General features: G+C 38.4%; 1 protein-coding gene across 2 annotated transcripts in view; it reads right to left on the reverse strand.

Moving 5' to 3' along the window:
• Positions 1-22,903, reverse strand: part of LAMA4 (laminin subunit alpha 4) — a 143,664-nt gene that overhangs the window by 4,948 nt on the left and 115,813 nt on the right. For both annotated transcript variants that reach the window (XM_049652930.1, XM_049652929.1), the window contains exons 24-36: positions 20,980-21,111; positions 19,494-19,636; positions 17,834-17,972; positions 17,055-17,192; positions 15,291-15,424; positions 13,976-14,140; positions 12,353-12,506; positions 7,261-7,448; positions 5,816-6,005; positions 4,788-4,943; positions 3,073-3,232; positions 1,597-1,727; positions 435-528 (exon numbers count right to left, since the gene is read on the reverse strand). In XM_049652930.1, the coding sequence (XP_049508887.1) occupies positions 435-528; positions 1,597-1,727; positions 3,073-3,232; positions 4,788-4,943; positions 5,816-6,005; positions 7,261-7,448; positions 12,353-12,506; positions 13,976-14,140; positions 15,291-15,424; positions 17,055-17,192; positions 17,834-17,972; positions 19,494-19,636; positions 20,980-21,111 (1,924 nt within the window). The remainder of the gene's footprint in view (positions 1-434; positions 529-1,596; positions 1,728-3,072; positions 3,233-4,787; positions 4,944-5,815; positions 6,006-7,260; positions 7,449-12,352; positions 12,507-13,975; positions 14,141-15,290; positions 15,425-17,054; positions 17,193-17,833; positions 17,973-19,493; positions 19,637-20,979; positions 21,112-22,903) is intronic.

The raw sequence follows: 22,903 nt of genomic DNA on the forward strand, positions 1-22,903 counted from the left end.
GAATGATTAATCTTCACACGAAAGGGACTCATTTATAACAGCAATGGCTTATATTTGTTCCAGAATAAACCCCACACTTTCTTCTATATCATTATAAACTTCAACGTCTAACCGAGCAATCACTGTAACATTTTCCTGTGAAAGGGAGAATATTTAGGATACTTTTTCTCCTACTTTTCCTTTGCTCCATAAATTGTGCATTATTTAAACAACCCCTTAAGACCGTTTTGGCAGTATTCAAATGTTCAAATCACGTGTGGATTCAATATATACGGTAACATGCGATTTTTTTTTTTCTTGGCCACGTTTAGACTGTCATCCATTCCCTATTTTATCATATAAGTTGTAGTCTAAGTTCTCCCAAGCCATCACTCCACACATGGGAGTGTAGGCTCTCTTTACAAAGGAAGCCCAGGACACTCCGTTTTCCTCACCTGTAATTCTGTGCCATCTGCCATCACAGAGACTCTGCTTGGGTGTTACTGAGGTGGAAAAGTCTCGGATGCCATTGTTGACTTTCACTATGACCTGCAAAAGACAGGGAACATTATTATATAATTTCATCTCTCCTTCTCCTGATAAAACTAGATTTCTTAAATTCACCACATGCAAACGATTAGCTTTGCAATGTGAACACAAGGGGTCACTCTTTGGTAGGCTATGGAGAGTAAACTGTTCCTAGGAGAGGACAGAATAATGACACAGGAGAGAAGCTGGGGGAGAGGGACAAGAAGATAATAGCATAAATTCCTTTAATTTCAAAAGACGGAATGTGTTCTGCAAAGCAGGTTAAGGTATTGGTGGAGCCAGACTGCCTGGGTTCGTACCTGGTGCCCCAGTCACCTCACTCTGTGCCTCTGTTTCCTCATTTGTAAAACCTACCTCACAGAGCCACTGCGGGGGTGGGGGTGGGGGTTAAATGAGTTAGTCCATAGGAAACATTTAGAACAGTTCCTGACACACAGTAAGTGCCATATAAGGATTTTATCATCATATGGTTTACCAGTACCAGAATTAAAAAAAAAATCAGTTCTATTAAGTTAGGGACATAAATGAAAATATGCTGCTTTTTCTTTAATATTTATTCAAACACTTTCATGAATGTTCTTTAGTCATAATTTTTAAGGATGAAAGTGGTGCTTAACTATAACAATTTTTTGATTTCTAGCAATTGAAAAGAATATATATGTTTATGTACATATACGCACATATACACATCTGGTATGCACATATATTGTAGAGAGAAAGATGCTTTAGAGTTCATTTTGACAGCTGGATATGTTTGCTGCTCTCATTTGTTGTAAAAATGCTTTCTTTTATTACAATCTTTTAATTCCATTTTGTTGATGATTTTTTTTTTTTTTTTTAGCTTTGTCACATTTTCATGGCTCTTTGCTCTAATGGAATCAGTTCCCAACTATGAGTCTGAATCTAAGTACTGCCTGCATTTAAATTCTACGTATAGCTTCCCTATTGGGTTTTCTTTTTTTCCACTTAGGAAAGATTGGTGAACTAATTCTGTGACATAAATCCGCTTCAGATCTAGAATCCAAGGTCAAAGGAGATGGTCTATTAAAACAACTTTTCCCACACTACCTGCCCCTTTTTCATGTGAACATTCAGGTACTCTCCGCTGACACTGTGGCCATGAACGAGGGTTCCGGAACTGCTTCTGGGACGGACTTCAAATGCAATCTCAAACTTCAGTCCAATATTGAAAGACTCATCTGTGGAGAGAAATGTTAGCTCTCAAAAGCAGCCACCTAAATTTTGCAACCATGGTGTGATTTTGTAATTATGTATTTTTATACCTGTTTTTGAAAGTTTGGCAGATTTTTCAATCGGTAAAGCAGAAAGTGGTATCTCCCATGTCAGACACACGGTGGGCAAGCCCCGTGGGGTCTGAGATAACTAGCACCCCACTCCTGCTGGGCGGTGTGGGGTGTGGGCTGGGGGCAGCATGTGGAAAAGGCGCCATGGCTGTGGGAACTCAGTGGAGGAGAAACTGATTCCGGCCAGCGGGACCACTTAACGCTTCCAAGTGAGGAGGAGAAAAGAGCAACCTGGGCAGAGGAAGTGGTCTGGACATGAGTACAGAGCCTGGGACTTTTGGGGAGCCCTGTGGAGGCCAGGGTGGCTGGGCTGTCCCTTGCAAGCGTAGAGCGAGGCCTGGCGAGTGGGGAGCCCTGGGTGGGGGGGGGGGGGGAAGGGCGCTAGAGCTCCCGCAGGGAAGGTTGCCTTTATTTTGCTCAAGGGAGTGGACTTGATCAGGTCTGTATTTTAAAATAAGTTTTGATAAAGGTAACTGCTACCAGGACTGCAGAGCACTTCAGGGGAAAGGAAACATGAGAACCGTAGAAGCAGTTAGGAGCTGCTGTTGCAGTGATGCAAGAAAATGAACTCTTTTTGAGAACGTCCGAGCTCACTCCAAGACCTGAACTTGGCTGCACTGCCATGCCTAATGTTTGCTCTATGGAATATTTGTTGGGGTGGCTTGGATGGTGATTGCGTGTAGTCTGTTAGGGCTTTATGTATTTATTTTCAGAACTATCACGTTCCATCCCTTGGCACAGGTACCGACATACTGGAGGTATACAATAAAAACTTGGTTCAATGAATGACAGAGTAATAGGTGAGGAGACTAAAAATCCAGACATAAAATTTCTAAAGGGTGGGGATGCAGGGCAAAGGGAGGAAGCAGAACTTCCTTTGGTAGGGACAATGGGTCATGCTAAGAGGCAGCAGAGAAGGACGAGAGCAGGGTGGCTAAGAGTTGACCCAGGTTAGACCACAGAGCAGCACAGGAAATTCTAAAAGAGCCCAGATGATCTACATCAGAGTTGTGGCAGCTGTGGAGAAGCTCTGGTCAGGGGAAGCAAACAGGGACGGACATACATGACCGGTCTGGCATGGCAGGAGGCGAGAAAGGCGATTCTTGTGAAAAGAAGCCATTTCCTAGGGTTGAGTGAGTTTGGCATTCTGAAGTTTTAACTCTGAGCCCAAGATCCCTGTCAGCCACCTCCAGGAGAGAAGGGTTTCATGATTCATGTTCTGCGCGGAAGTCACTGTTACCTAGAACCACGTATCCTCCTTCTGTTGAAAAGTACGTTCCCATTTCCATCGGACCTTCAAAACAAGGAGTCACGCTAAATGTCTGAGATGCAGAGGTGATCGAGGCCCCGTTGAGCTGAAGATTGCTGAGGCAGCCGCTGAAACTGTAGACTGAGTTTATCTGAGAGAAGAAGACATTCCTTAAAATCTAGTTTCTCAACACTCACAGGTGCACCAAAAGGAAACAAAAGGAAGGGACTCGAGTCCCGAGAGAAATGAAGCAGTTCCTGGTCGTGTTATCTTAGCTATCTGAAGGATCAGTTGTTTTCCAGGGAGTAGCTTCTCAACTGGTTCTTTGAAGCCGGGATTTTGTATTTGAGACTGTCAGCCTGCAGTAATTAGCTATGAAAGTTTTTACATACGCTATGACAAAATAAATTGCAGCTTTGGCTTTCAAATTAAATATTAGAAGGATCCTAGTTTGTTTTCCTTCAAGGGTGACAGCTGGCCCAAGATCACCTGATGCTGATGAGGGCAAGCAAAATTATTTTTTTTTTAAGTTTATTTATTTATTGAGAGAGAGAGAGAGAGAGAGAGAGAATGAGTTGGGGGGGGGCAGGGGGAGAGCGAGAATCCCAAGCAGGCTCCAAACTGTCAGCATGGAGCCCAAAGTGGGGCTTGAACCCACAAATCATGAGATCATAACCTGGGCCAAAGTCAGATGCTTAACCAACTGTGCCACCCAGGCGCCCCACAGCTAACAAAGTTCTTAACTGTTAAGTCTACCATGGTTAAATAAGCAGCAGAAAGCTTGCATTTCTGGCTTCATTACCTGATCTTGTGGTTGAGCATTTATCACACCTCATGACCTGAAACTTGGGCCACTTTGGGCAGCTGATTTTATACTGCTTTGGAAACCTTACTTTTAAAGGGATTGTCATGAAATTGGGGCTAGTTGCCTAAAATCTAATTATAACACAAGCTCCCCCCTTGTTTTGCTTTATCCACATATATTACGGAATCTTAGAAATGCATTAATCTTTTGTGCTAAAGTCAAATCTATATTTGTTAAGAAAAAAATTAGCCCTTTGATACGTCCCCTTTATTGCTAAATATTTTTGTAAAGGTGCATTTTTAACTTCTAAAATATAAAAATAACATGTTTTTTACTATACCCCTGCTTTTCTGCAGGAGTAACCACACTTCCTTCCACATTTACAAATTGTGTGTGCATGTGTGTCTGTATGTGTGTGTGTAGGAAACAAAAATGAAATCGTAGTTTACATAATGGCCCAATGGCCCAAAAGTTTTTTGTCACTCAATAATATATAATGGAATGACCTTCCTTCCTCCCTCCCTCTCTCTCTCTCTCTCCCTTTCTTTCTCCTTTTTTCTTTCTTTCTTTCTTTCTTTCTTTCTTTCTCTCTTCCTAAAAGCATGGGTACTTGCTGAACAACCAACCAAGTATCTCCATGAGGCATAACTTTTCATGACAGCTTATATACCTCTGAAACTTTTTCATCTCCCCTCTACCATAGAATCAAAAGATCACTCCTGACTTTGTAATGCCAGAGGCAAGACAGACACCCCCTGGGACAGTCCTCACTTTGATAGCCTATATCCAGCGAAACTCCAGTTTCACTCTTACCAGTTGGCTGATTGTAAAACGAGGGCCTAGATTAAATAATCTTCCAGCTCTAAAGGTCAGTGGCTCTACCTGGTCATGCCTAGCTTACCTGGACATTTTTCACAGCCCTTCCAGGAGCCACACCTCCTAAATAAATAGGACCCTTTATTTTCCAGGCAGCTCCAGTAGGAGGAAGACTCTCTTCTAGGACTCGGAGGCCATCAATTATCAGTCGGCCACTGCTCTTTTCCCGAATAAATATCACCTGATGGAGAGAAAGAAAAGACCACATCTCAAGTATATCCCAAGATTGGGGAGGAAGGCTGGGTTGCCTCTTCTACCTTTGGTGTTACAGTACTGTGGGAAATCTGCAGAAGTTCTTTAAAATAGTGAGGAGGGCACCTGTTGGGATGAGCACTGGGTGTTGTATGGAACCCAATTTGACGATAAAGTTCATATTAAAAAAAAATGATACCATTGAGAAAAAAAATAAAATACTGGTCCTTTCTCTGAAGGTCGAGAGTTTAGTTTTTTCCTTTAAAGCTTGATTTAAAGCGACAGGCTGAATTTCTGAATACAGCTTATACATATTTAGTAGAGTTCTCAATGAAGCTCTTCCCCGCTGACCAGCCCACTTGCTTTCTCCCTCTCCTAAACTTATTGCAATTGTCATGCATCTTACATTTCTTACTCTTTCCATTACATAACATTGATTTGCTTCAATATTTAGATAGTCTCCCAGTGGTTATTCTATCTTCCTAACTAAGCGATTTACTCTTCGCTTTGTATCTTTCACAGCTTAGCCTATAAAAGACACTCAGCAATTGCTGTTAACATTGAGAAACTTACAGGCAGTGGGAAAGAAACAAGTGAAAATTCATTAGAAATTAAACTTCAGTTTATGTTTGCTATTGGTCCTTTGGTGAAAATAATTACACTAAAAAATTACACTCATTTTAATAATATGCTTCAAGATTTTTATAAGGAATTTAAAAAAGTTTTCCAAATTGAACTCTGAACACATGGCAATAGAATTTTAAAATGGGTATTTCTAGAGAGACCACTAGGGCATTAATGTCAGTCCATTTGACAACGGTGAATATTTGCTCATAATAATATTCTCAACCTTCAACTCACATCATGCCACACTCCATCATTGTATTTCTCTTGGCTTCTAATCTTCAGTTTCTTGTGGCCAACATTAAACATGAAAACCAAGCGGCCATGGGCTAAGAATAGAGTCATGAAGTCATTCTCTTCTTGATCTGAGACATAGAAAATCATCCCATGGGAGGAACGAGTTTTCAGACGAATGGAAAACTGAGATCTGGTAAAGGAAAAGAAAAAGCTTACTCTCTGTAAAATGAGACTGAGGGTGATCTCTAGTTTCCCACAGAAACAGAGTGTAAGGAAGAATGAGTAGCCATTCTATCAAATCCTAAGCAGCATTACTTCTAATTATACCTTAGTATTAATTAATGGATATTGGGAAAGCATGATTAACTCAAAAAATGTAAATCTTTCCCTGCTTCTTTATACGGCAGGGCTACATTCTACATTTAAGGAAGCATTGTTTCACTTATGGATCAGAATGTGTCTTACTTTGAAAATGTGGTTGCATTGAGTTTATTCACATGGACAAAAAATGCTAGTCAGGAATGAATGCATATATATATATATATATATATATATAAAGTATATATATATATAAATTTGCATAGAAACAATATCATTTGTGTAATGTCTAAAATACAGATTCATTTTCTATTTCCCAGTAAAAATGAATCAATAGATATCACCTGTTAAAACCAGTCACCAGAATGTGTAGGAATTAAACAAAACTTTCTAGACATTTGTCTCCAGGCCATATAGATAAGATACGTTTATTAGGCTAATTTCTAGTTTGATTTAACTCTAAATTCTTCCCAATGAACATAAAATACAGATACTGCCTATTAGGGAGACAGCAAGTTAGAAGGCAGTAGAGGTTTCTTTTTGAATGCATTGCTTCTATGAAGGTTTGAAAGGGATATAAGACCTATATAAGGATATTTGGGTACTAACACTAAAGAAGTCTTTAAAAGTACTCAGTAACCTGGAGATTTGCAGAATACTGGGAAGAGGTGCTGGGCTTTACAGATAGCGTGAGGGTTAGTGGAGATAGAGTGGTTTTGTGTCTTCAGTGTCTTTCCTTATTAACCTTCCAGTAGTTCAGAGACACCCCCACTTTCAATCTGAAAGCGATTTATATGGGGGAAGGAAGGTAATATCAAGGTTAGAAGATGAGTCATTTGAAATTTGCCCCATGTTTCTTTCTTTGATTATCTTTCTTTTTTGATAAAATGCAGCCAACTCCTAGGAGAATGCTGCCGTTTGCATCTTACTTTTGGGAAGAAAGTCACATAGAATGTAATTTATTGGGCAGCATGAATCACGTACTATGTGGCGTTATTTTGATGATAAAACAATAGGATTAAGGTGGCACAGAAAGGAAAGATCGTAAGAAAAAGATGGCTATGGCAAACAAGGATGAAGTCCAGCCATAGCATTAAGTTTCTGGAAGGGACCGTGTGTTACTTTACTTTTCACCAAAATCTCCTTTTAAGTGTTCAAACTCTTGGCGGCTGTTGGCGGTCCCTCCATACTGATAGGCGTGCTCTATTGCTCTAGGACTGTTGGAAAGGTGGCAGTAGGAATCTCTTGGAGCATTCCGCTCTGGGAACTTCAGGCTGGCAGGATCCCCTGAAGGCGCATCTTTACTTTTTTCTCCCTATAAGAATAGGAAATAAAGCATATTCAGGGATAAAAGTGATAGACTAGCAGCAAAAGTTCATTTGTGATTTCTTTATTGTTAATCATCATCATCATCATCATCATCATCATAACAAAATAGGAAGGAAAACGTGTACTATTTGTGGATCTTCCATTCATCAAATAGTAGGCCCCTCTCTTTCCTTAAGCAAATGATAGCAGTAGCTGTGGCATTAAAAACAACAAACAACAACAATGCAGCATATTAACAAATCCAAAATTCTAGTCTGTGATGGTAAAGTAGAGCTAAGCTGAAGCTACAGAGGTAACTGGCTGTAGCATTTAAATTAAATGCACATCTTAACGAATGGTGGAAAAGGGAAATATTGACAATAAAAGAATGCTGAGAGAATCGATCAATAAAGGCCTCAAATCATAGACAACGATATTTCTTTAACGCACAGATTATTATTTATGCATGCTGTGCAGAAAGTTAACATACTCAGTAACACCTTCAACATATTTAAGAGCATTTTTGGTGATGAGATAGGTAGTAAACGTTTATGCGACAAGGTATAGAGCAATACTTAAAAATTACTTTGTGCTCCTAAATTGCGCTGTTGATTTTAAAATTTAGAGCTTTGAGACTACAGGCTAATATGGAACGGTTGTCTAGTCTTAGTTTCTGAAGCAAAATTAAAGTAAATGAAAATAAATCTGATGAGACATTTATTCATTTACTCCAGCAATGTTTATTGAAGACCTAATAGGTAGAAATGACCTGGAAGGAAATGAGTGATTCTGCATGCCCTCCACGGGCAGTGTGTGGTGTGGAAGAGAAAGGCGAGTGGGAAATGGCTCCTTTTTTTTAAAGGAACTGAAAATTGATTTGAAAAAGCAGACACTTAGATAGCAAAGTGGAAGACAGGCTGTTGCCAGATGGAAAGGACTTTAGATGACTGGCTGGAGGATGGGGTTTTGTTTTTCGGGAGGGTGGGGGTGAGTGGTCGGTGGGGGTTTGGGGACCCTCCACTCTGGTTCCTCCTTCTTTCCATTCCTATGGAGAGGATCTCGCTGTCTCAGTCTGTGCATCCACTTAGCTATGGGAAGAGAACAACTGTGAATCAACTACAGGGGTCAGCAAAGCAATGGACTATCGGACTATGACGGTCTCAAGTTACCAGCCCTGCCTTTTTCTGCTTCAGTGTGGGAACACATAGACTAGGCTCTGTCTCTTGTCAGCTGCAAAAATTAATAAACTCTGGTATATTTATATATGGCCACCAAATACTCTAAATCCTCTGTGGATATATGCTCTGAATAATAATAATAATAAGTAATAAAGAAGACAAGTATAACTTAATTACTTCATTACCATATAATACAGAGTCTCAGTTTACTATCCTAAAATAGCTGTATGTGTGGGGAACCTGAACCCGCTAGACTTTGACTACACTACTGTAATTTTTTTCTCTGAGGGTCTATTTCAATTCACTAAGTTTCTTTTGTTTCAGATAACAGCCAAAGTATTCGAGCTACTTAAGAAAAAGGACAGTAATGTGTTATAGGGATATAGAAGTATCTTAACACAATCCCAGAAAAGATAGTACAGTATAGCAGGGTCCTACCACAGGCAAGAATCAGGAATTGGAAAAGTAAGAAGAATCAAGATACTTCTTTTCCAAATGTTTCTGGTATCTCAGCTTTGTTTTTCTCAGACTGTCTGCTTTCATTTTTCTTTCTCTGCAGGACAGTTTTCTGCCTTTTCTCTTTCTATAAAGCAGCTTTCTTTCTCGTGCATGATTAATATAGAGTTATTCCATGTTTTCTATTCAATGGCCAGCCTAGACAGGTGTCTCCGGGTTCTAAGTTTCTAAGGAAAGGAATCTGATAGCCCAGCTTAGTTCACATAATCTACCCTGGTCCAAACACCTACATCCAGGTAGATGAGGTCACATACCTAATATACTGGGTTGCCCTGTGTGTAGGGATCAATTCTTTGGAATGTTGGCCAATACTCCAGAATTGATGTCTAATATATAAAATCTTCATTATCACACTAAACACCACCTGAGAAACTATGTTCCCAATTAAATTTAAAAACATAGAGATTATGAAAAATTTTCAGGATAGAACATAGGCAGTAAAACAGGTATTCTTACGTACTCATGGGGGAGTATAAATCGCTGTTCCTGTTTTGGAAAGTAGTTTGACTTGACCCGATAAGTCTACCTCTAAGAGTATTTCATAGAAGTTTATTCAGCAATAAAATCAAAGATTAATGTACCATGGTATTCACCCATAAATGAAGAAAACTAGAAAGCACTGAAGTCTATTAATGGTTAAATAAATTATAACATATTCATATAATGGACTATTAGGAAGTTACTGTGAAAATAAGTTGTTATAAGCCCAAATTGCTATGAATTGGCCTTGATAAAAAATTAAACCAAAGGCCACAAGCTTTTCTTGGTAGGTATTTAAGAAGCTATTGATACAAGGGTAAATATGAGAGAAGATTAGCAAACATTTGGCATTCTAATATAAGTGGAATCTAAAGTGCTTCTGTATCTGTTATTCTGAAGCTGAATTTCTAAGACTTTTTACAAGAAAGGCTAAGAGGTTTCCTATACTATTGAAAAGTGTGTGTCAATAGTTCCAAGGGCTGTTTATTATACCCTTGAGACTATGAGTATTTGTTAGGAAACTACATTTGATGGACAGCTTCAAATAGAAAACTGTATTCATTTAAAGGGGTTGGGTGTATGCCATAGAAGGTTGGTTTTCCTCATCAGCCTGTATTAACCTATTGCATAGGATCCACTGACCCGTGCTCAAGTCCCAGCTGAACAATTTCAGGGTAAACATTTTAGCATCACTGTGACAAGGTGACAGAACTATTTCATCGGAGCCTCATAGTCTCCTCTGAAGACTCCTTTATATTATCTTCTAGTAAAAGCCTTCATAAAAGTCAATGAAATTATTTCTCTGCCTGAATCACTTAAAAAAGTCTTCTGTGTGAAATTCAGGAAAGGATCCTGAAAAATTACTAACTTTGGATTATACATAAATGAAATTATTCTATTTACATTGATAAATCATGTGTGAACCAAGGAGAAGTTGCATGGGGGTTCTAAAAAGTGGTCCATGCAAGCTGAAATCTATAGGGAAGTGCTCAAGGTATAACGGCCAGTGCAAAACCATCAGAAGCGAGAAGCTGGAGGGTGGGGCCATGCTTTTCTCTTGCTGATGGCTCAGAAGCCAGTCTTGGAGAGAAATCAGTTCTTCCTCTAAAAGATGCTCAGCCTCACTAGCATTCAAGGAAATGCAGATTAAAACCACAATGAGATGCCATATCTGTCCGTTAGATTGGCAAAATTATAAAAATTTGATCACATCCAGTGTTAGTTATTGTGAAAGACAATAGGTTCTTTCAAGTGCTGTTTGTGGGAGTAAAATAATCTCATTATTGAGAACGCACATTCCCTTAAGCCAAGCAATCCCACTTTTAGGAACTGGTCCTCCGGACACATTCACAAGGCTCTGTAGAGATATAACAGCTAATATTCACTGAATGTTTGCTCTATGCCAGGCATTGTGCCAGGGCTTTTCATGGACCAACTCATTTAATCTTTATAACGACCCTATGATGCAGATCGTTAAATATTTCTTGAACACCTATTATGTGAATTGTTCTAGGCTCTTAAGACACATCAGTGAACAACAACAAAAAAGGGAGCTTGCAGTCTAGCAGAGGAAGCAGAGAGTAAATAGTAAACATAATACAGTCACTAAATAAATTAAAATGACAAAAGTGCTATGGAAAAAAGGACAACTAGGAGAGGCAAAGGAGGTAGGTACTACCAGTGGAAGGCAAAAGGCAGCTGGTATGAAATAGGGGGTTAAGGCAGGCCTCCCTGAACACATGAAAAGTGGGCAATCCTGGAGGGAGTTGTTCGTGCAGCTCTTTCGGGGAAGAGTGGTCCAGGCGGGAAGAAAGACTTTCCTCCAGCAGTGCGCACGGCTCGTTCTAGTGCGGGCAGGAGAGTGAGTGAGGGAAAGGGGCCTGGATGGTATAGAGAGCCTCTTCAGACATCATAGGGCCTGGAGCTTTTGCTCTGAGTGCAGTTGGGGGTGGGGAGGACTTTGAGCAGGAGAGTGACACGATATGACATATTTATAAGCAGGCGGCTGTTGTGCAGAGGATAGAGCATCAGAGAAGTGGATGGAAGGAGAGAGGCCTGTTGGGAGCCTATGGCAAGGCTCAAACGGGAGATGATGGTGGCTTGGACAGGGTTGGGGTGGGGGAGGAGTGGCACCCGAGTGCATTGTTAAAACTGGGCCAGGAAGATGGGTGGGGAGGATTAGCTTGAAAGAATGGGAAGGACTTAAGAGTTTCATCTGCAATGAAGGCACCTAATGTACGTGCTGGAAGTAAATGAACGAGAAAGAATAGTAGTCAGGGGATGCAGTTTAAGAACTCAAAAGATTTCGATGACGCAGCAGCATCAGGCGATGGCACAGATCAACCGTGCCTGTGGGTGGTTGAAGTGAAGGTCAAGGAAGGAGGAAAACAGGATAAGATCCGAAACTTTAATGAGATCCAAGACTGTGGCAGAAGCCCAAGATGGCTACACCAAAGCAAATGGTAAGGAGAATTACAGTATTAAGTAACGAGCAATTTTAACCCCTGCAATGAGAAGCAGTTGGTAGTACACAGTAAAAGCCGATTCAAAATGTTTCTTTGGGAGCAAAGATTGATACACCAAAGCTGGTAAACAATAACACGGGGTGCTAGAAGAATCCTACCTTTCATAGGCGCACAGTTGCAAACTGGAGGAAATTTTATAAAGCATCAGTGTCTAGCATTGTGTGCATGGAATACGAGGGCAGCTGAGGATTTGGCACGGCATTGTCTTTTACCTTTTTATTCTGACTTGGTTTGGGCTTTGAGGAGTTTTTGCCTTTTTTGTAAAGGAGGAACAACGGCGAAGACTCAATAGGACATGCATACAGAGAAGTGTGGACCTTTTCAGAGTACCGCTGAAAATCTTCTACCTCCACATCTCTGTCCAACCTACACAACAGATGGAAAAAAAACCTCAAAACACTGTTCAGAATTACGCGATGGAAATTATGGAAGCGAAAGTCCTTTGGCAATTAAAATGTGTGTGTGTGTGTGTGTGTGTGTGTGTGTGTGATGGGTCCTTCTTTATCAACCACAATCTTCATCAGAAACCTTTACCCAACCATGTAACAAGGACTGGATGATTGTGCCTGCCACTAGCACATTCTGACAGATGAACACCTTTCCTCTCATCACACTGGGTGATTGGTACTGCCTCTGTGTTACTAGATCTGTATTAAGTTTCTCCCTTGCCTGTTCTTCTACTCAGGGAGCCCTTATTGTCTTTGTTAAGGGCCCAGATTAATGTCTTTGTTTAAAGTTAAGGAGACTTTCTGAAACTTCTAACAAGGATTTGGGTATGTTGCTCTGTACTACACCGTTAATAATAAGTATGGACATAATTGCATCTAATATATATATATGCTTATATATATATTATATGCTTTTATATATATATGCTTATAATATATATATATTTTATATATATATATATTATAATTTATTGTCAGATTGGCTTCCATACAACACCCAGTGCTCATCCCAGCAGGTGCCCTCCTCTATGACCATCACCTACTTTCCCCTCTCCCCCACCCCCCCATCAACCCTCAGTTTGTTCTCAGTATTTAAGAGTCTCTTATGGTTTGCCTCCTTCCCTCTCTGTAACCTTTTTTTTGCTCCCTTCCCCTCCTCCACAGTCTTCTGTTAAGTTTCTCAGGATCCACATATGAGTGAAAACATATGGCATCTGTCTTTCTCTGCCTGACTTATTTTACTCAGCGTAATACTCTCCAGTTCCATCCAGGATGCTACAACGGCCAGATTTCATTCTTTCTCATTAATTGCATCTAATATTTACAGCTTGCTGTATGCCAGGTGCTTTCTGCACACTATCTCATTTAATTGTCATAACAAGGAGGCAGGTGTTATTATTATCTGCATTTAGGTGGAGAAGAAACAAAGGCTGACTCTGCCAAGGTCATACAGAAATTTAAAGGCAAGAAACCTGCACACAAACAAGTATGTCAGTTGCCCGAGCACATGAGAGCTTGTAATGACTACCCTCTACTGCTTCTCCTAAATTTCATAGCTCTCAGTCTTTTTTTTTTTTTTTTTTTAACATTTATTTATTTTTTGAGAGGCAGAGAGAGACAGAGCATGAGCAGGGGAGGAACTGAGAGAGCGGGAGACACAGAATCTGAAGCAGGCTCCAGGCTCTGAGCTGTCAGCACAGAGCCCAACGTGGGGCTTGAACCCATGAACCGTGAGATCATGACCTGAGCCGAAGTCGGTCGCTTAACTGACTGAGCCACCCAGACGCCCTCATAGCTCTCAGTTTTAACAGTGTAAATACTTTCATTATTGACCTGACCTCTTTTTAATCAATCATGCAGAATTAATGAATAATAAAAATGTTATACCTGGTAAAGTAGGCATTACTTATACAGCCAGTGAAATTAGCAAACTGGGGACTGATGGGTGAGCCACCAAAGTAAAACTTCTTTTCACTTGCTTGCGTCTGTTCCACCTTCTCTTTGGGAGCGTTCTTGCTCCCAAGTCTGCTTTGATCTACTATTAGTTCATATCTGCAAAGGAAAAAGCTTCTTTAGACACTACCTGGCTACCATTTTACCTTGAGTTCCATTCCAGGTTACAGGTTTTCTTGTGAAATTGAAATAGAACATTCTGGCTAGTGAAAAGATAGCAATTTGCCGGACTCGTCATGAGGCCCAGGATAAAATAGATGAATATTTTGATATGCAGAAAAGCCTCTCTAGACCTCTAAAAACAAGAAGTTCAGATGACTAGTCATGAGCATCTTGTGGGGAGGGGTGGGAGGTGGAAAAGACAGAACATAACTCATGGTGATTATTTAATCACATCTGAGGAGACCGTTTTCATTGAAAAGCACATTGAATGGTTTTGATTGTGATTGGAAATGGACTCTAGAAAGGCTTATTAATGATTTTTTTTTTTGTAATGGGCGGGCTCCACGGAAATGGATACAGAATCGCAGCTGCTACAACAAGAAATTTATTTCTTATTCTAGAAAGCTTTCTTCTTATAAAAAAGAAATTCAGTATTACACATTTAAAAACTAAAGTTAGAGCTTTCAAAATATGGCCATAAATGTGAAGTTCTTTCTTTCTCTTTCCCTTTCTTGCTTTCTTCCTTCTATTATTTTTTAATGTTTATTTATTTATTATTGAGATAGAGAGAGGCATGGACAGAGAGAGGCAGAGATAATCGTAAGCAGGCTCTGCACTGTCAGCGTGGAGCCCAATGTGGAGCTTGAACTCATGAACCATGAGATTGTGACCCGAGCTGAAATCAAGAGTGACGCTTCCCCGACTGAGCCACCCAGGCTCCCCTCAATTGTTTAATTAAAATCCAAATGAAATCAATGTTTTCTGATCTCCTTCTATGTGCAAAACACTGAAATCCATTCAGGAAGTACTATGTGTAGATACTTCCCCCAAGAAGGTCTGTAGCCTGTGGTTTCAGTGGAAAAAAACCCTTATATTCTTGTGAAGTAATTATATAGTGGTTTATTTGGCATCTCTTGAAAATTAACAGCAACTTCCTTCTAAAAGAGCATTATGTTGTTCCTTCTACCATTTTTCTTCTAGAAAAGCAATAAAATAGGCTATTATTCATAGTGGTCATTCAAGAGAATCATGCAAATAAAATAAATAAAACCGTCTGGTGGGAAGAGTATAAAGTGAGGAGCTGTACCTTGTGGGTGAGACAGAGGTAATGACGAAGTGGGACAGCCCGTCATGGTAGTGCTTATCTGCCGACTGCACCTTGGTCCCCTTTACATCCATGACCACAGTGCCGTTGTCCAACGAAATGGAGAACACATCTGACTGAAATTCAAGCACAGGTTTTTAAGTAGGGAGGCCGGAGATCCAGATGATGGACACGTTTTCAACTTCTACTTCATGGTATTGCTTAAAGGAACACACAACGAGTGGGAAGTTTGTCAAATAATTTCTATGAAAACAACAGAACACTCTATTGCTTATATTGGTGTGTTGTCTATAAAATAAGGCACATTTCAATGGAGAAAGGAGCCTCCTGTATCCTGAATGGAAGATTTCTGGTGTTTTGTCATGCTGAGAGTTGTCCCAGTGTTCGTTAACTCCCTAACTCAGACATTGCTATTCTGTCTTCAGTCTCCCTCTGGGAAAAGCAATACTTGAGTCTCCCTGGGGATGTAGCTAGACGACCAGGCAAGGGGTAATTTGCCAGTTTGGCTTTTTAAATGTTTTACTTTTCCTCTATAGAGGCAGAAGAGAAATAAAAAAGAGCAGAAGTTACCATTTCTTTTTCTGAATGTGCTTATTGATTGTTTAAAATATTGGTAAATTGATAATCTTGCTTCTCTTCCCTTATATGGGCATTGGCCTCTACAGTTGAAGGGACAGCCTTCAACATAACTACTTTCTGTGGACAGAAAGTGTTATTTAACTAGCCATGGTAATGTGAAGCAGGTTGTGTGGGGGAGGTCCTACAAAGTACTTTGGGATTTAAATTCAATTCAATATAAAAAAATAAGTATGAAAAGTAAAAGCTGCTTTTATAAATTATATTGTGACCTGCTCCATCAGTGTATATGTTGGTGATGACCTTTTCGGGATAAATCATTTGGGTCGTGAGGCCACTAAACCTCTGCTTATCTTATTTTTGAAATAATAACTTGAGAATGTGAGCTCAAGTGTTCTATAGCCAGTCTAAGAATTTAATTTTATAAATTAAATCACATGCATAATTGTATGTATACACAGAGGGTTTTTTTTTTTTTAACATTTTTTTGTGCTATGGACTCTTTTGACAGCTTGGTGATACACACAGGCCCCTTCAAAAATAACATTTTAAAATGCATCAAACAAAACATCTAGGAATACAAAGGAAACCAATTACATTGAGATACAGTTTCAAAATATTAAAACAATAAATCTGTGATATAGTAATACATGCACTTCTTTATTAAAGCATTAAATTATAAAATCTATCAGCAGATCTAATAACTACCGTAATTTAAAAGTAGCAATGGCCAAAAATGACATTTTGAGATATCTGTGAGAACTATAATGCGAAATGAAAAATACCTGTTATTTCTATTAATGATAAAGTAACAGGTTGTGCAAATACTACTGTGGTTTGTTGCCAACATTTGTAACTGAAGAAAATGCTAAATTTTAGTTTGAGAAAATAAAATTTTAAAAAAATCTTCAGTTTTTCTGACCTAGGTCGATAGATGCACTGAACTTTCTCCATAAGCTCCTGAGGGGTGGCTCTATAAATCCTAGGTTCAGAACTTCCGATATGCACTATATATAATTATAAAGTGTCAGAAATGCAGCATTCTATGCGTGTTCATGTCAGTCAAAATTAATTTGAATTGCAATTCACTTTTAACGTGCATAAATAGTACTGTTAATAGACAAAACAAGTATCAGAAGGAAGTTCCTGTAGGGAAAAACAAATACTTACCCCTGAGGCATAATAAAATAGTAACCCATTTGGCTGTAACGTTCGGAAATTGAAACCTCCTTCAAAGCCATCGAAGAAAGATATTTTCTGAATCGAAGCAATGAAACTCTGTCCACTGAAATATGCCCTGCGAGATATCTGTGTGGCCAAAAACAAGTGAATATAGTGTCTGAGATAATTATCAAGTGCTTAAAATGTCAATTTCCCACACACCAAAGTCCATGCCCATTAGTGTATATGTTGGTGATGACCTTTTCAGAGATAGATCACTTGGGTCTTGGGGTCAGTAAACCTCTGCTTATTTTATTTTTGAAATAACTTTAGAAGGTGAGCTCAAGTGTTCTGTAGTCAATCCAAGAACATAGAAGTATTAATATTTTATGTTTTAACTTCTGGGTTATACTGGAATTTAGGCATGTTAACCACCCTTCTGTGTGATGGGGTTTCAGCTTCTGCACATCCTCCACCCTGAGTGAGAAAAGATGCCTACACAGCCTCTCTGGGCTTTGGAAGCCCATTGAAAGCTGAAGCAAATGGACAAGTCATAGAGGAATTCCCACAAGCCTTTCTAGCTTAATGATTCTTCTTTTTGCTGGTGGCAGAAAGGAGCCCAAGATGTACCTACAATCACAGAGAAGCTGAAAAGAGCTTTTCCAGCTTTTGAGAATGATAAGTTTTGTGTCTGTTCATTTTTTATTATTAAAAAAGATGTGTGTGTGTGTGTGTGTGTGTGTGTGTGTGTGTGTCTATTTAATAAAAAGCTTTTGCTTGGTACTTACGAGAGAGTCTTCTGGGCATCCATAACCAACTCCCAGGGTTTCCGTCTGCTCTAATAAATTGAAATCTTTCTTTTGGAACTGGAAACCCTTCATGCATCCTCTGAAGTTGATATCTAGGGGAAGGTGTGCTTTGAGGGTCCTGAAAAAGAAAATTAGTCTTCACTGATATGATGATGATGATGATGTTACCTTGCACATGTGGGATATGAAATTTGATTTTATTTATACTCACTTTAATAGCTTTCTAATTGTTCATATTCTCATGGTTTCTTCCATAAACACATAGTAATATCTAATCTTTGTTTATAGAATGGCTTTATTCTTCATCAAGCCAATTTGTTTACCTTTTTATAATTTTCAAGATCCTTTAACTTACATTAGCTCATTCCATATTTATAAAAATTCAGTGAGATAGAAGGAAATGCTATTATTTCCCTTTTGTAGATGATTAATAGGTTGAACTGTAGAAAATGGACATATTTTAGGTAAAAAATGGTCAACTCTTGGCAACTTCACATGGCTTAACCTATTAAATGAAACTAAGATACATCAAGGCTTTTTTTTTTTTTTTAATTTTTTTTAATGTCACAAGAGGTGAGTTAGGATTTGAACCCAGGTATTCAGTCTTCCATTAATCCACTTGGGTCATGAACTCATCTTCTTGGCTATTTTGCAATGCAATCAGCTAAGGCTAGAGAAATGTCTTAGTGAATGTTAGGCTTTGGATTAATAGGCTAGTACGAAATCCTTTATCGTTGAGATCAGGGATGGCATTTTGATCAACACTGTAATCCTAATACCTAACATATTATTAAATATTGAATGACTATGAAGCTAGTTTTAACCAAATTACAATGGCTTCAATGTATTTTAGATGAACACGGGCCAAACTAAGGAGTAATAGCCCTAACACATTTTGCTCCATCAAGATCACAAATAGAGGACCATACTAACTAACAGATTAGTGGATATATAATGGCAACCACAATGGTTAAAAGTCCCATGTGGCATGGCTGAAGAGGCTAAGAGGGTATCTAATTTGTAAAGGAAGCTTGAGGTTGGGGCCTTATCCCACACCAATTAGAATTTCTGGAGAGTGGTCACAAGCTAGAGTGTTCATAAAAGTTCTCCAGGTTATTCTAATGAGAACCAGCATTGACAATGATTGGACTGGAATATTCTAAAGTTGCCTCTCAGTCTCAAGGGCGTCTGATGCTATGACTTGGTTGTAATAAGAGATAGTTAAATTTTTAAATACATGAGAATAAAATTGTAATGATACATGATTCATAACCTCTTGGATAAGCTTAAAAATTTCCATATCCTCAGATGCTATTTGAGAGTTCAAAGAGGTTTAAGACTAAAACAAAAGTAAAGGGACAGATGCTCTGCCTTTCTTCCTGCAGATGAGACATATTGCTTTAGACTATGTTGTAAGAGTAATACAATAATTAAAGAAACCTGCAGATCACATCTAGAAGATGTTAATTTAAGAAGGTCATGAGGGTGCATGAATGTGTGTGCATGTGCCTGTGCATGTGTGTAGAAGTAGCAAGTGGGAGTGCTTTAAAAGTTTTACTAGACCTCTTCTGGATGTTGAATACTCAGCCCAGTACATTGTTAGAAACAATAACTACTTAACAAAAAAACCCCACCTTACCTGGATTGTAAAATTTCTGGGGGAGCCCCTCCAATGTATATGTCTGTGAAAGGTATTTTCATCTTTTCATTGTCCATGCTCTTGACATGTCGTCTGTCAACCACCAAAATCATTTTCTTATCATTGTGGTAAATGATTGAGATCTAGGAGGAATAATATATAGTAGGTCCTGATCATTATTTAATAATGAACTTTTTGGGGGTGCCTGGGTGGCTCAGTAGGTCAAGTGTCTGACTCTTGGTTTCGGTCAGGTCGTGATCTCATGGTTCATGGGATTGTGCTGGGGCTCCACACTGATGGCATGGGGCCTGCTTAGGGATTCTCTCTCTCTCCTCTCTCCATCCCTCCCCCTGCTCATGTGTATGCTCTCTCTAAGTAAACAAATAAATAAACATTAAAAAATAATCAGCTTTTTGAAGACTACCATGTTTTAATTATTCTGATTATAACAGCTGGGACTCCATGTTCTCATGCTTGTTTGTTCACAAAATGGGGAATAGATTTTTCTTTCTTACAGATATGGAAGTCTTACTTAAATAACCAGAAATTCACATTTTCTGGAGAAAGATTTCCATATGAATAAGAAGCTAGATCAAAAAATACTTTTGTCATGAGACCAGGTGTTGTCTTTTGCCCCTTTGAGGGGATTCAGGAAAAAACTATTAACAGCTACCTTTTGGACCCTAAAGTGTATGTTACTGGGTACCTTTTTTTTGTGTGACATCGTGAAAAGATTTAATGAATCTGCAAAAATGCTAGTTAGAGAAATAGTTTAAATATTCCTCTATCGTAAACCATCCTCATGAAAGCCATGGACTTTGAACTGAAAAGAGAAATACCACCTCCTACTCTCTGCATTTTGGTTCAACTTAAAAGATATGTCTTTATACATTTTACCCAACTGTAGATTCAGAGTAGTTGCTAATGAAAATAGATGAAGTATATTATCAGTATACTGTATAACTGTTTCAAGATTAAGGAGTAAGTATTCCTTGTGGGCTCCCTTTATAAGGAAATCGTGTTAGTGTTTTCTAAGTTCTGGATAAATGGTTTACAAGGAAATTCTCTATTTGCTTACTATCTACTCTTTTTACATTTAGTAGTGCTCAAAGGATAAATTTAAAAATGGCCTTTTTGTCCACACTCTGGCATTTTCGACAAACGTATAAAAGAATTCTATGGGGGTGCCATTGTAATCAAGACACTGAACGTTAAGAAGAGACTTTTGGTCAATGAAGCAATTAAAATGAATCTTTCAGTGACTCTTTTATTAGAAACATCGATATGACAAAAACATTCACTCTTTTAAAGCAAATGTCATCCTGGAGTTGTGTGGTTGGGGTCCTTCGACGAAACAACTTTAGATGTGAAGGTGCTCGGTTTAATTACTTTCCCACCTATGTCATTTGATCATCTGATTAGATCAATAGGTCTAAGTACAAACAAAACAAAACAAAATAAACAACACAGATTGCAATGATTGTACCTCATGGTATTTGGCATCATTAATTTGAGCTTTCTTCAACGTGTCCTCAAGATGCACAGGGCCGTTGCTAAATCCAAAGTCATAGAACACATGTAGGTAACCATTGCGCATTTCCAAGCTGAAGAACATACTCTGTGGAGAGAAAGAAGTTAATAAGATGTGGGCATCTGCTGTTATAAAAGTGTAGATTTAGCTGAATTTGAGAAGTAACACTAATATTTATTATTGAAACTGAAAACTAAGGAAGTCTAATGACATTAGTACTATAATATTAAAATCGCAACTCCATCCATATCAGCAGTTATGTCTCATGTTAATATACTAAAGAGTTAATATTATACATAATTTGAAACAACCATATCCTGTTTCTTACTCACTTTACAAATTAACGCAAATTTAAGTTTACCTTGTTGACTTTTTAAAAATCTTGGAAACTTTCAGCAATTGTAACAGGCCAGCAAATGTAATTGCATTTCATTTTAAGAGAAACATTGGTAATATTGAAAAATAATCCCAAGGTTTGCTGTAAAAAATCTTAAAAAATTGTCAGCAAATACAGATATAAGAAAAAGAAGGACATTTCTGTATTATTTGGAAACATTGGATTTATGTAAACAAATATGAAATTATTACGCACTTGGGCCCTAAAAATAATTCTGTAACACTCATATAATTTACTGGTCAGGCTTTCTTGTTTTGGAAGCTTATATACAGAAGAATTGAAAGGATTTGAAAATTAAGGTATTATGGTAAAGTGTCTATTTGTCAGAAAGTGATCTCCTGAGTGGGGTTTGTATACTTCTGGGATGTGGAAAACAATCCATTGGGGGAAAGAAAGAAAATATTTCAAATTCCGTTTATGCTCATTTTAAACTCTAAAATAGAGGGAAAAAATTAACTTTTAGTATTTAATACATGGATCGATCTGGACCTTCATTTTGTCCTTTGGACAGATTTTCACGGACTTCACATGGTATGTGAGGCTTTGAGAGTAGAGATTTACACTTGAAGGCTGGCGGTGGCCCCTCACCCATTTCTTTGCTTTTAGCCTATTGCAGTTTATGTGTGCCTTGGTACATGGATTTACATGTGAGAAGACTTAAATAATAGAATATTCACAATGTTTTTTTATGGGGATGCAGTGATGTGAAAATATTTTTGAGACACAGATGTTTGCAGATTACTTCTTGCAAATTACTAAGAATGCTGTCACGTCTAAAGAGGGTTACACATTTTCTTTATAAAATGAATTATTCTAAATGTGTTGACCTTCATTTCTGATGACAAATGTCTTTCAGTGGTATGAAATTTACTAGTTACTTAAAAAATACTTTCTCTGTAATTTCAAGGGAGGAATATTATAACAATGCATGAGAATGTGGCTTTTGGAAATTTTTGTTATTTATGAAGTTTTTATTTTAATTCCAGGATAGTTAACAAACAGTATTATATTGTTTCAGGCATACAATATAGTGATTCAACAATTCTATATATCACTCGGTGCTCATCACAAGTGCACTCCTTAATCCTCATCACCCATCCTGCCACCCACCTCCTCTCTCAGTTTGTTCTTTATAGTTAAGAGTCTGTTTCCTGGTTTCTCTCTCTCTCTCTCTGTCTCTCTCTTTTTTCCTTTGCTCATTTGTTTTATTTCTTAAATTCCACATAAGAATGAGATCATATGGTATCTGTCTTTCTCTAACTTATTTTGCTTAGCATTATACTCTCTAGTTCCATCCATGTCGCTGCAAATGACAAGCCTTCATTCTTTTTTAAGGTTGAATTTTATTCCATTGTATATATAAACCACATCTTTATCTATGCACCTCTCGATGGACACTTGGGCCACTTCCATAATCTGGCTATTGTAAATAGCGCTACTATAAACATAGGGGTGCATATATCCCTTTGAATTCATGTTTTT

The sequence above is a fragment of the Panthera uncia genome (assembly GCF_023721935.1).
Source record: "Panthera uncia isolate 11264 chromosome B2 unlocalized genomic scaffold, Puncia_PCG_1.0 HiC_scaffold_24, whole genome shotgun sequence".
Lineage (NCBI taxonomy): Eukaryota > Metazoa > Chordata > Mammalia > Carnivora > Felidae > Panthera > Panthera uncia.